The sequence below is a fragment of the Rhineura floridana genome, chromosome 8, assembly GCF_030035675.1.
Source record: "Rhineura floridana isolate rRhiFlo1 chromosome 8, rRhiFlo1.hap2, whole genome shotgun sequence".
Lineage (NCBI taxonomy): Eukaryota > Metazoa > Chordata > Lepidosauria > Squamata > Rhineuridae > Rhineura > Rhineura floridana.
Genome location: NC_084487.1, coordinates 58969721 through 58984020, shown reverse-complemented (window position 1 = coordinate 58984020; position 14300 = coordinate 58969721). Strand labels below are relative to the sequence as shown.

At 41.3% G+C, this 14300-nt stretch overlaps 1 protein-coding gene across 1 annotated transcript; it reads right to left on the bottom strand.

Annotated features, from left to right (window-relative positions):
* Positions 1–6884: 6884 nt before the first annotated feature.
* LOC133390799 (uncharacterized) lies at positions 6885–10223 on the bottom strand. The gene has a single exon (XM_061640175.1). The coding sequence runs from the start codon at positions 10221–10223 to the stop codon at positions 6885–6887; it is 3339 nt and encodes a 1112-aa protein (XP_061496159.1).
* Between the last annotated feature and the right edge of the window lie 4077 nt (positions 10224–14300).

Sequence of the window (14300 nt, the reverse complement as noted above, 5' to 3'; positions counted from 1 at the left end):
CCCATTCTACCTTTGAGCTATAGCCCTTCTTCTCCCAATGCTTCTTGGCAAGTGGAAATTTTACCGGCTCTGAAAGTGAGAGAGAAATTCTCCAATGTGCATCAGGGATGCATTTGTCTAATATGTACCCACACTTCTCCCAACATCTGATTGGTGTCCTTCCACGTCATCTCATCACCTAACACCCCACTGCCTTGGCTGCTACCCCCCTAAAACCGCTACTAGATGAAAATGGCGTGGTCTCTCATTAACTGTAATGGCTTTCAAATAAATAAATAAATAAATGGGAAGTTTTTTTTCCCTTTCCCCATAAAACTGGCACTCTGTCTCCAATCTTTTTTGAATTTGGCAGGTCTGATGCCTAGAGAGACTACTAGAATCCTGGAAAATGTCATGCCGTGACATGTTTTGCTTCAAAAGAGTCGCAGTGCACACAGCTCCAAACAGTGGGAAGGCTGAAACGTTTGAAGAATGTTGAAATCAGCAATTCAAAGAGATGGGGGGGGGAGAGAAATGATGGTTTAACAAGGAATTAGGAAACTTGTTGCTTGTTTGCATGGTCAAGGTTAACAACTTAGGGGCTGCAATTCTAACCCCAATTACCTGAGAGTAATCTCATTAAATTTAAAGGGACTTACTTGTGGTTAGGATTGCAGCCTCAGGAATCCAAAATCCATACAAGGATAATATTTTTAGGCAAATTAAAATGCCTGAAAATAGTGTGCAAGCTTTCAAGTTCTCCAGAACTCTTCATCAGGATGATGATAAACAGACGGGGGAGAGTGAAAAATTGATAATGAAGCCACAGAGTCTACATCTGGTCACAGTCTTAAGCTGGAATGTGGAGGGAGATAGCAGACCTTCAAATGAAGCTGTGTTAGGTGCTATGCAGGTTTCATTTTGCACCCTAGAATTACTGGGTTGTTAATTCTGAGAATGCCCAGACAGAATAGTAGAATGCCTGAGAATTTTGTGCCATTTGGATGGAAAAAACTTTAGAGAGTTAAAGAGGGCATGGTCCCTCCTTGAAAGAAGATGAACACTCTTTCTCTAGTCTTGGCAGGTACTGGTGGGAGAACTAGAATCCCTGAAAATTTCAGGCAGCTTGGATGCAGAACTCTTTGAATTGTTCTTTGAACTGACATAGAGGTATGACTTTATCACCCTTTAAAGTCATACCTCTTTGTCAGTTCAAAGAACAATTCAAAGAGTTCTGCATCCGAGTGATCATCTCATTAACCCATGAATTTTTGACCCAGGATTTCAAGTTCAGAGAAATTTAAAATGCAATATCCCAATGTCTCTAAAATAAAACCCCTTTCTCTGATCTTTTTAAAACATTTTTTTGGCAAGCATTACGCCCTTCTGGCGTACTATGAGGCCTGCAATTTTTATGGCACTTTGGGTTGTAGAACTTCAGATTTATAGGCATCAGAAGACAGGTTCGGTCGCCAATGAAATTAGTGCAAAGTTCATTAGATGACAACTGTTTTTTAATTGTCTCTTAAATATGGGCCCCTTGTCCAATCTTTCTGAAATCTGACAGGCATGATACCCTGTCAAAGTAGTCTAAGGCCTGCAAAGTTCATTCCATTTGTATTGAATATGTCAAGGTTACGGGAGCAGAAAACATAACAAGTCTCCAGTGAGAGTTATGATTTTCAAACAAAACAAAACAAAATTAAAATCCAGAAAATGAATTAATTAATTAAGCATACAGATGCGTTTTCCAAAAGAAAGACATTAAGAAAATAAATTTAAATCCAAAACAATGAAAGAGGAAAACCCCTATTTTGTTCCAGTGCACATTGCTAACTTACCACCCAAGTTCACTGACAGGGGAGTAGTGTACAGGAATGTGACTAGTTCCCCCCTTATTGGAGTAGTTTTAAAGTTGTTTCATCATGCAGATTTTCCAATACAGCTTAGCATGTTACCACAACTCGGCTGACCTTTTCTAGAAAGACTTTGAGGCAGCATAGCAAAATGTCTACCTATGTTAAAGTAAATCGCATGGCACCCTTTCAGGTTGTGTGAGTCAGTAGTTTCAGCGCTAAGTTTAGATTTGGATGTTCAAAGTATCCACCCTGGAAGCTGGAGGAGCAAGTGCAATACTGTGATTCTTTTCAAATCTCTTTGTTAATTTCAAGAAAACTGAGTGTAGGAAGCAACAATCTGTACCCACAAGACATGGAGGAAATTCATTTGTTCTTGACTTCCTGGAAGGGTGACTTCGCCTGTGCCTGCTTTTGAGATGAGCTCTCGTCTCAGAAGAAGCTTTTTCAGTTTTAAAATCAGTCAGAACGTTCTTTTTGACTGGTAAAGATTTTCTCCCGGGCAGGGAGAAACGTAGAGATTAACCACAAAAGCCTGTGTTAGTTGGGAGGACTGGATTTCATTAATTTATGAGAGAAGGTCCAGCCAGCAATGCCGGATGGATTTTCAAACAAGCTCTAACTGATTAAGCGACACGTTTATCTTTTCTTCAAAGAAAAACGGATTCTAACAGGCAAGCATTCTTCTTTCTATTTTTTTCATCTGGTTTAAATTGTTGCAGCAAATAGAGATTTGTCAATGAATCAGCTATAAAGAATTTCTGGGTGAGTTATAACTCTTCTCTTTCATTCACGAAATTAAGGAGGAAAGAAATTGAAAAAGCTTATCTTTGTTTTGATTGCAAAAAGCTGACATGGAATTGTGAATTTTAAAGATACAAACGGATGAGGGATTTCTATTCCGAGGAGATAAATAAATAAATTTGATTTATGAACTTTGGAGTATTATATGTCTGGGACTATTTTTTTTGGTCTATTTCATTTTGGCGAATCTGCTTGTTCACGACGCCACTAACTGTTCTGAAGCTGTGAACTAAATTTGTTTTGCATTCCTGAACATATAAGAGATAAGGCAGGCTGTGTTGTCTACACTGTGATGTCATCAGGCCTGAAATATTAACCCAATTGTTGCTGAAATAAGAAGTGGTTTTTCTTTTTTCTTTGTGGTTTTAAGAATGGCAATCAAGAAAGTGGCTGAGAATCTGGAAGTAATTATGTTTCAGAAAATAATGGATGAGATTGAGATAACGAAACAAACCCTGAGACAGGGTAGAATGGAGATGAAAATTGAATTTGGCAAAATGAACCAGGAGCTTAAAGAAATAGGGGATCTTGTGAGAGAGGAGATTGATGAGATCAGAGATGAGAAAAGAAAAATTAAAGAGAAGATGCAAGCCCTGGAGATTGGAACAAATGTGGAATCGGAAAAAGACCTGGATTTTATGGATATTAGAGATAAAGTTTACTGTTTGGAATTCAACGTTGTCTCTGAAGAAATTAATGAAGATATTAGAGATATTAATGTCTTGGATAAATTTTTGTACTGGAATGATGTGATGGAGCTTGACATAGAAAAAATCTATGGAATTAACTACAGACATGTGACAATGGACAAACTCTCAAGAGATGTGCCAGTGCATTATGTAAAAAAAAAGAACAGAGATATGACTTTACAACAATATTTCAGCAACATATTCAGAATTGATGGCAAGGAAATATTTGTGAGAAAGGAAATTCCCATTAGACTCTTATTATATGACTATGGCTATGACAGCAAGATTATTATGGGATACTGACAATGGAAGAATGGCTACTGAAATTACTGGATTTAACAGGATTATTGAAGATGGAAGATGGAATTAACATTGATAATGGAAGAATGGCTATTGAAATTATTGGATTTAACAGATTTGATGAGATGGATTAAATATTTGTGAGAAAGGAAATTCCCATTAGACTCTTATTATATGACTATGGCTATGACAGCAAGATTATTATGCGATACTGATAATGGAAGAATGGCTACTGAAATTATTGGACTTAACAGGATTATTGAAGATGGAAGATGGAATTAACATTGATAATGGAAGAATGGCTATTGAAATTATTGGACCTAACAAATTTGATGAGATGGATTAATCGATATGTTTATTTGGAGAAAAATTGATAGAAATATTTCTCAAGGAAGTGAAACCTCTCTTTGACTTTTTGTGGAAAGAATAAAGTAATGTTTATGAGATTTGATGATTAACTACGATAACTACTGGAGGAAAGTGATTTTGTAATATAATTTAAGAGACAGGATTGTTATATATTGTAGACCTATAACTGATCTGCGACAAATCGGAAGTCAACATTTTATTTTATTGTTTAATTATTTTTGTTTTGTTTTGTTACGTTTTTCAAAATTTGAATAAAAATTAATGATAAAAAAAGAAAAAAAAGAAATTCATTTGTTCTTTATATTGAAATCTGCTTTTGTGAAGCAGCTATATGTTGGAGAGACAAAGAGAGAAGGAGCCAAAGAAACTCCAGATTCAATGTGGATATAAATCTCAAAGTCTTTAAAATAAAAAATATATTGCTAAAATAGAAACCACAGGGTAGTCCCCCAAAATACTGTTTGTCATGGTTTTAAAACATAGACTATTAAGACATTTGGTTTACACAGATGAACCATGCTATATCCGAATGTGCTTTTGTTATGTTAAAGTGGCACACTGCAGAGCAGGGATGGAAAAATCTGTTAATTTCAGTTCTATCCATTTCTCATTTTCCCAATCTTAAATTCACATTTTGGCAACAATTTGCAATTATTATTTTTTTTAAAAAACTCCTCATGAAAATTCTCCAGCATTTTTGTGTGCCTCTATTTCTTTGTGCTGCTCCTCATGATTTTAATCCTGGTGAACCTTGCTATGACTATCTGGATTCTCAAGGTTATGAACTTCACAACTGATGGAATGGGAAACCTAAGGATTACAGAAAAAGGTTTAAAGCTAGAAGGAGATTCAGAATTCTTGAAACCTCTCTACACCAAAGGAATCCAGTCCAAGACAGTCTTCCGGGTGGCCCCTCCCTTCATCATAACCTATCTCGTTTATTCCTGGGGGACCAAAGAATTTGAATATCTGAAAAGGAAGAACCCAGATGACTGTGGAAATGACAAGTAATTTGACTGATAACGAAGAAAACAGTTGCCAGCGTTATTCTTGTTCTTGGCTTGTGGACATGTATATACAAGTATTTAAAGTAACGCTTGCTCAATAATTTGCTTTAATAATGTTATTTGTTATCTAATTTTGAGATTTGTTATTTAATTTTGAGAATTGTATTATTTTATTGAGGTATTATGTTCTATTGATGTATTGTTATGTTCGTTTTCTTTTGTAAACCGCCTTGAGGAACTTTTGGCCATAAGGCGGGGTATAAATTTAATAAATAAATAAATAAATTTCTTCTAATAAACACATTTTAAAGGCAGTTTTGATCATTTTTTGCATTTTTGCAAGCTTTTTCTCATCATAAAATGCATTTTTGCATGTTATTTTCACTCATATGTTCATTTTTACGCACACTTTCCCCTAATATATATGCATTTTTGTAAACATTGTTTGGTTGGCAAACCTCATCGCAAAATTCAAATAAGTGCAAATTTCAAAGGATGGCTGTGCTTCCATTTCCATAACATTTCAGAAAGTGCAAAAGTGAACTGAGTTGAAATTCTCACCCATCCCTAGCTCAGAGTAGTGCTAAGCTACTCTGGTACAGCCTTTGGCAGGAAGAAGCATGACACTGTATTATTAAGAGCACTGGTGTTCATACTAATGGTCACTATAGTTCTTTTGGTTGACCTCAGCACTATCCCATTGTAAGCTGCAATCTACTTTTGTAAAATCAACCAATGTCTCTCCCGCTCGCCCCCCCCCCAATCCTCATAGCTGCTGTACAAGTGCTCCTAAAAGATCCCAGTGTACTCTTCTGAATGAGTGTGGCTGTAAAGAAAAAGTTGGACTTTGACCTGCAAGACATTTCTGCTTGGGAGTCATTTTGTGGCCTTGGGGAAAAAGTTGCTTTCAATTTTTGTTCTCTTTTTGAAACATGGGAAGAATAGAAATATGCCTCACTATTTGTTGTGGGAGCAAACAAAAGAGGTGACTTTAAAACTGTAAAAATTAATTATAAGGACTGCTAGGGACTATCCTGCTGTCCCCTATGGTTCCTACCCACTTGGATGCAGAATCAAGGCTCCATTCCACAGGAGGTGATAAGGGATGTCCTTGAGAATAAGCATTACTAGATCAAAGTTTTATTGCTGCAGCAAGGCGCTAGGGAGTCAAGCTCAGCCAACAGCGCGCCAAAATGCAAAGAACAGAGAATACTTATACACTTTGCCTGGGCTCTGTCTCTGCATCCCATAATTTCAGTCACAAACTGTTACAAAAGAACATTGCCTTATAAGGCCAGGAATACAGCAAAACAACAAGTGCATACGTGTCAAGATGGCGTGACTGCAATGAAAGTAACATCTGGAAGGTACAACAGACTAAGGGGGTTATTTATCCTTATCATTCCCCCCTTTAATACTTTAACTTCTTATTTTTAATCATTAAAGTATTACACAATACTGTACTACAAATGATTTTTTTCTTCTTCTTCTTGAGGTACTGGCTGATATCGGTTGGCTTGTAACACCATCTGTCGGGCTACCTGGTTTTCCACTGTACCTAAAATTATACTTTTAAAGCGATTTACGATTACTGACAAAACACATGGCAACAACAAACATAACAATAATTGCCACTTGATTTACCAATGTTAGAAAGGTATTTTCTTGGCAATTTTGACACATGCCTGGGGGTTCAGATGCTTGACAATAAGGGGGAAACAATATCAGAATCAAAAGAACTAAGAACTGAAACAAAATGATCACATAAGACAATTTACAACAGGACATAATTGCTATTTCTGGACAGATCTGGATCTTCGGGCGGTGTCCCACTACTTCTTCCGGGTAAGTAGGGGATGCAGCACCCTCTGTGGTTTCGCTCACTCGGTTGCCGGTCCCGAGGAGGCTTCTCCCATCGCGTCCCTGCTTCCAGTAGTGGCACGCTTCCGGATCCTCATCCACAACGCCCCTGGTGTGTTGGTTACTACTTCCCATTCTGGATTCGCTGCTGGTTTCACTCTGGTCCAGTGAATCCATGGAGTCTGCCCTTCAACCTTCAAGGACGTGGGAGTAACCATTATTACTGCAAATGGACCTTTCCACTTAGGCTGCAATGGTTTATCATCCCATACCTTGACCCATACTAAATCCCCTGGCTCAAAGGCGTGCATGTTAGTTGTAACTTGTAATGGACTGGGATCAGTATACTGTTGTAATTGTCCAACAATCCTATTCAGAGCCTGCAGTTGTTTCTGAAGGCGTACTTGTCCATGGTCTTCCAATACCTCAACTCCAGTTGGCAGAGGTGGTGGTCTGCCATACATTAATTCATACGGAGTGTAGCCTGAGCTTTGTGGGGTGCATCTGGGGTGTAATAAGGCTAATGGTAACAGCCGAGGCCATTTTTCTTTAGTCTCTATGCATAACTTAGTGAGATGAGCCTTGATAGTCTGATTTGCCCTCTCAACCATTCCACTACTCTGTGGTCGCCATGCACAGTGTAACTTCCAAGTCAACCCTAATGCCGTTGATAGACTATTCACTAGAGTATTTACAAACGCTGGTCCGTTATCAGAATTGATTTGTATTGGTAGACCATATCGAGGAATAATTTCTTCAAAAATAAATTTTGACACTACAGCTGCTGTCTCTCCTGTTGCTGGTTTAGCCTCTATCCATCCAGTGTAAATACAAACAGCAACGAGCAATACCTTTAGTCCACAAGCGGCTGGCATATGGCTGTAGTCAACCTGAATCACTTGAAAGGGCCTAGTGCCCTTCAGTATGGCTCCTGGGGTCAGATTTGGTCCGCGACGAGGATTCACTTGTGCACAGGTAAGGCATTCTTTGGTGATTATATCACACCATTTAGATATATGGTCAATATAATACCATTTCTTTAGCAACGTTTCCAGAGCTATCTTTCCCAGGTGGCATTGTTGGTGAACCTTGGAAACTATAGGATGAGCCAAATTTTGAGGTATCCAGACACAACCGTCAGGCAAGACTTTCCATCCACTCACGTCCCGGTAACTATAATCTTGAGCTTCTCTTTTTTCCTCTGGAGTGTAGACAAGACTTCCCACATCCGTGGGAACTTCTACATAATACAGGTGAGCAAAACTTCTGGCAACAGGGGCGGCTTTAAGAGCTGCAGACTTAGCTGCTTTATCGGCCTGAGCATTTCCTTGATGGACCGGACCATCCTGTCTTTTATGAGCCCTACAATGTACCACAGCCACTTTCCTAGGTTTCCACACTGCATCTAAGAGTGCCCTGATTTCATGTGCATACGCTATAGGCCTTCCTTCAGAGGTGAGGAATCCTCTTTCCTTATACAGGGCTCCATGCACTTGCAAGGTGAGGAAAGCGTTTTTATTATCTGTATAGATTGTCACTTCCTGTCCTGCTCCTTCCCGTAGGGCTTCAGTAAGTGCTATAATTTCAGCTTTATGGGCCGAAGTTCCTGGGGGCAGCTTGCCATGCTGGACTATATGTCCTCCTTGTTCCACTACTGCGTATCTTGCTACTTTAGTCCCTTGTTGTAAGTAACTACTTCCGTCGCAGAATAGGGATCGTCCCTTCCTTAATGGCTGATCTTTTAGGTCCGGTCTACTGGAGAACACTTTAGTCATTATTTCTTCACAATCGTGTACTGGCTCTTGCTCTGGCACTGGCATTAATGTAGCTGGATTCAATGTTGCCCTATCCTGTACAATCACGTTTGGATTTTCACACAACTGGGCAGTATATTTAATTAAACGGGAACTCGTCATCCATTTTGGCCCTTGTTTTTCCAGCAGATTTCGAATGGAGTGTGATGCAGTCACTTGAATGGTTTGCCCGAAGGTGAGTTTCAATGCTTCAGTTAACAACAAGGATGTAGCCGCAATGCTCCTCAAGCAGCCTGGCCAGCCTTGGCTTACGGGGTCCAATTTCTTACTTAGATACGCCACGGGGCGTTCCCAGGAGCCCAAGGCTTGGGTCAGCATTCCCACCGCAACTCCTCTTCTATCATCCACAAATAGTTTGAATGGTCTTGTCGTATCGGGTATCCCTAATGCTGGTAGGTTTAGCAGGGCATTGTTCAGTTTTTCCAAGCTCGTAACGTGGGAGGGCTCCCAATCTAAAGGGGCAGTTTCTGGCCTCCGTTCTTGTAACATGGAATATAATGGTTTTGTAATGGTGGCATAGTCCAGAATCCATATCCTGCAATACCCGGCCATTCCTAACAATGTACGGAGCTCTTTCTTAGTTTCAGGTCTCGGTAGTGAACGTATTGCAGCAGTACGAGCCGGACTAAGGTACCTTTGGTCTTTCTGGATTATAAATCCTAAATATTCTACTTCCAGCTGACAGATCTGGGCCTTCTTCTGACTTGCCCGGTAACCCAGGGCCTCCAAGGTTTGCAACAAAGATTTGGAATATTTCCAACAAGTATCAAAGTCTGGACTGGGGAGCAAAATATCATCCACATAAATTAACAAGGGCCCATTTTCCTCCTGCCAGCTGATCAAGTCTTTATTCAACTGTTGGCTAAAAATAGATGGGGAGTGGCAGAACCCTTGGGGCAGCCGGGTCCAAGAGTACTGGCTAGTAACTCCTGTTTGGACATCTTCCCAAGTAAAGGCAAACAAAGGTATTGCTTCTGCAGCCAACGGTATGCTGAAGAACGCGTCTTTCAGATCAATTACTGTGTAGATAGTACTCCCTCCAGGTATTCTTCCCAACAAAGTGTAGGGGTTAGGTACTATAGGGGTCATGGATATGACGGATTCATTTACTGCCCTCAAGTCCTGTACTGGACGATAATCGCCTTCTGTCCCTGGCTTCTTAACAGGTAGCAAAGGTGTGTTCCATGCAGAAGTAATACTTGTCAGCACCCCTAACTCCATCAGCCTGTTAAGGTGATGTTGAATTGGTTCTCTGGCCTCACTTGGAATTGGGTACTGCTTAAGTTGTATAGGGCTGGCTTGAGGTTTCAGGGTAATTCGGACTGGTTCTGCACGTACTGCTAAACTTGACGGGTTGTTCTCAGCCCACACCCCAGGTACAGATTGTATCAGTTCCCACTCTTCAGACGTCCTTTCCCTCACGACACACACTGATGTATAACATCTCCAAGCCTCCTGTATTGGACATAACAGTATGGGTAATTCTGTGGTGGGGGTACTCATTTTCACCTGGCCCGAAGGGCTGAATTCCAGGGTAGCTTGCATTTTACACAGAAGATCCCTTCCAATAAGAGGGACAGGACACTCGGGCATATACAAAAATTCATGGAAAAGTACTTGAGATCCAATTGCCACTGGTTGCCCCTTTAAATTAATTGCCAAGACAGACTTCCCTGATGCTCCGATGATGGGAGTTGTATGTTTGCTACAACTCCCAAGGGGTTGATTTAAAACTGACCGTTGGGCCCCTGAATCTACTAGTCCTGCGACTGTTACTCCCCCAATCTCCATTTCCAATACGGGCTCAGGGGGGGTTGCCCGTAGGCCTCCCTAAGGTTGGACAGGGTATAATCCGTCCTCATCTCCTCTCTGAATTCCTTTGCCTCTGCCTCTCCCTCTGTATCCTATTCCCTGTTGCCTTCCTCATTCCCGGAGCAACCCTCTGATCTCCGTCATGGTTCCTTCAGCTTCCATTCGCCGTTGACTATTCTGATTTCTTTGTGGGCATTCATTTTTCCAATGATTAAATCCCTTACAGTATGCACACTGGTTCCGATCCAAAACTGGACGGTCCACGTTTCTCTTTCCTCTTCCTCTATCCATGCCCCTGCCTCTTCCTCTAATTGGCCTTGCAATGCTGCGGCCAGTAAACATGCTTTGTCCTTCATTCTCCTATCTTTTTCCTTAGCTTCCTCGGCGTCCCGGTTGGTATATACCCTGTCCGCTATAGCCTTTAATTGTGATAGGGTCATTCCCTCAAACCCCTCGGTCTTCTGCAATTTCTTCCGGATATCAGGAGCTGACTGTGCCACAAAACTCATTACTATGATAGACCTATTCCCTTCCTCTTCAGGGTCTAGGGGACTGTATTTTCGGTATGCTTCCTGCAATCTTTCCAAGAAATCGCCGGGTGTTTCTTCCCTCTTCTGGACCACATCATGAATTTTCGGCATATTCATCAACTTCTTTTTCCCTTTCTTCACTGCTTCTAGGAAGAGCGCTTGATAGTCTGCCTGGGCAGCCTGTCCTGCGGCTGTATTTAGACCCCAATTCGGATTGGTGAGTGGGGCTCTTTCCCTTACCCAGATTGACGGATCAGCTTGATTTGCGGCTGTAGCTGCCTGTCGTACGGCACTCTCCATGTTGTCCTGGATAGTGCGACGCTGCTCACTTGTAAACAAATATGCCTCTAATTGCTGAATATCTGCCCATGTCGGGTTTTGAGCCTGAATTATGCCTTCCAGCATGTCAATGAATTTCTTTGTATCTGCTTCATAAGAGGGACCATGATTTTTCCAGTTTAATAAATCTGCAGTTGAAAAGGGCACATAAGACCGAGTTTCCACTACTATTCCTTGTACTTGTCCATCATCATCAGTCTGGGGTACTATTCCCGCCGTAACTCGAACTGGTGCTGTCAGTATTCCTTCTTTTTTGATACGGCTTTGGTTTCTAGTCTGCACGAGGGTAAGTCTTTGAACTTCAGGCGGGGCAGATGGCACGATAGGCCGTATGTCAACAGACAACTGCAAGATTTCTGGATATAGACGGAGTGGAGAATCACTGGAATTATCATTCGGCTGGGTTGAATCTGGTTCTTGATCTCTGTCAGAATTCTCGGGGGGCTGGGGCCTCGCAGTATTTGCCACATATGGTGGTAGTAATTCAGGGGACCGGGAATCTTCCAACACCGGTGGTCTTGACTTTCTTTTTTCTGGTTGGCTTTTACACTGCGCTATCATCAATCTGGCAGGTCCATCACCTTCTTTCTTTTGGATGGCCTTAACTGTTTTGGGCGGGTGTTTACTCAGTTCCAACCAGCCTAGAGCATAACCGGCATCATCAGGCAGTATTCCCGGATTTGTATCAACTATCACATAGTTAAACAGTCTTGCGACAGCCGGTACATAAAAGGTTCCTTCCGGTGGCCACCAAATGAAACTAGGGGCCATGTTAGGCCATGTTTCCTCACATTTGGTCTTCATTGTATTCAGGTTACATTTTGTCTGGTCAAAGTAATTTTTAAACTGGGCAGTGGCCACATCTAAGGGAGTACTCTGCCCTCTTCCCATCCTGCCTATTCCTAATATCTATTAGGATAGTAAACACAAAAGCGGGTGTAAGGCGCCGTAGAGTAAGGGGTCTCTACGGGGAGGTCAACAAGAGGGTTTTCTTTTCTCAGTGAATTCCGCTCTATTTGTGGTTGCCACCAGCGCTTACTAGTCCTCGGTGATACTTGGCCTGGAGCCAGAGGCACTAGGAGCGGGAAACACTAGTGCTTAGCCAGGTCCAGAGGTACCTTTACTCCGGACTTTCATCACTGGGCAACACACTTTCGAACGTTTCACTCCACTCATTCACCATTCATGCCAACAGGAAACCCACCAACCCATTTCCTATGACTCCAGGTGAGGGACTGGCCTTGTCCCCCCTTCAGTCCTTAAGGACTGGCCAGAACTGTCTAAGGGACCCACTATACTCACCTGTTCCTGTGTGTTGGTGGATCAGTCCCTTCCCGTGCCGGCCGGTCTTTTACTGGAAAGTTTGTTTTACCCCCTTAGTCTCTAGTGGAGGTGCTTGAGAAGGAGCCGGCCGTGACTTCCGGGAAGGGTGACTTAGCCTGTGCCTGCTTTTGAGACGGGCTCCTGCCTCAAAAGAAGCTTATTCAGATATATCAGTCAGATTTTTTTTTTTTTTGACTGATTAAACTTCTCCCGGGTAGGGAGAAACGAAGAGATTAACCTCAAAGCCTATTTTTGTTGGGACGACCAGATCTCATTAATTTATGGGACGAGGTCCAGCCGACGAAGGTGGGACGGATTTTCAACAACAAGCTCTATCTGATAAAGCGAACGTTCATCTTATCTTCTAAGAGAGAACGCACTAACAGGCAAGCACCCTTCTTTCTATATTTTTCTTTTACTTGACTTAAATTGTTGCTGTTTAAAAGAGATTTGCCAGATTGATCGGTTTTTGACATCTCACTGGGGAGCCATAACTTCTCTCTGCTACTCACTAATTAATAGCTTATCTCTGTTTTTGTTGCAAAAAGCTGTCCTGGATTTGCATTCTAAAGATATACACAGAAGAGGGATTTCTATTCCGGATTTTTATTTTGAAGAATATTATATTGTCTGAGACTACTCTCTTTTTGGTCTATTTTATTTTGACGAATCTGTTTCCTGACGACCGCCATTAATTGTTTCGATCCTGGGAACTGCATTTTGTTTACTTAAGCATGGAGAGATAAGGCTGTCTGCTCTGTTTATACTGTGATGTCACCAAGTTTGGAGTATTAACCCAATTGTTGCTGAAATAAGAAGTGGTTTTCCTATATTTTTCTTTTAAAATGGCAATTAAGAAAGTGGCTGAGAATCTGGAAATAACTATGTTTCAGAAAATAATGGATGAGATTGAGATAACGAAACAAAACCTGCGACAGGGTTGTAAGGAGCTGAAAATTGAATTGAGTAAAATGAAGCAGGAGATTAAAGATATAGGGGTCCCTGTGAGAGAGGTGACCCTGGAAGGGGTCCCTGTGAGAGAGGAGACCCCGGAGATTGGAACAAACGTGGAACAGGAAAAAGATTTGGAGTCTATGGACTTTAGAAACAAAATCTATTGTTTGGAGACACAGGAGATTAAAGACATAGGGGTCCTTGTGAGAGAGGAGACCCTGGAGACTGGAACAGGGGTCCCTGTGAGAGAGGAGACCCTGGAGACTGGAACAGGGGTCCCTGTGAGAGAGGAGATCCCAGAGATTGGAACAAACGTGGAACAGGAACAAGATTTGGAGTCTATGGACTTTAGAAATAAAATCTATTGTTTGGAACTCAATGTTATCTCTGAAGAAATTAATGAAGATTCTAGAGATAAAGTTATCAATGGCATGGATAATCTTCTGGACTGGAATGATGTGATGGAGCCCAATATAGAGAAAATTTATGGAATTAACTGCAGCCATGTGACAATGGAAAAACTTTCAAGAGATGACCCAGTGTATTTTGAAAAAAAGAACAGAGATATGATTTTACAGCAGTATTTCAGCAACCTATTCAGAATGGATGGCAAGAAAATATTTGGGATAGAGGTAATTCCCATCAGACTCTTACTATATGACTA

Bases quoted from the DNA above. Each gene is read 5' to 3' on its own strand.
- LOC133390799 (XM_061640175.1), bottom strand. From the start codon at position 10,223: ATGCAAGCTACCCTGGAATTCAGCCCTTCGGGCCAGGTGAAAATGAGT.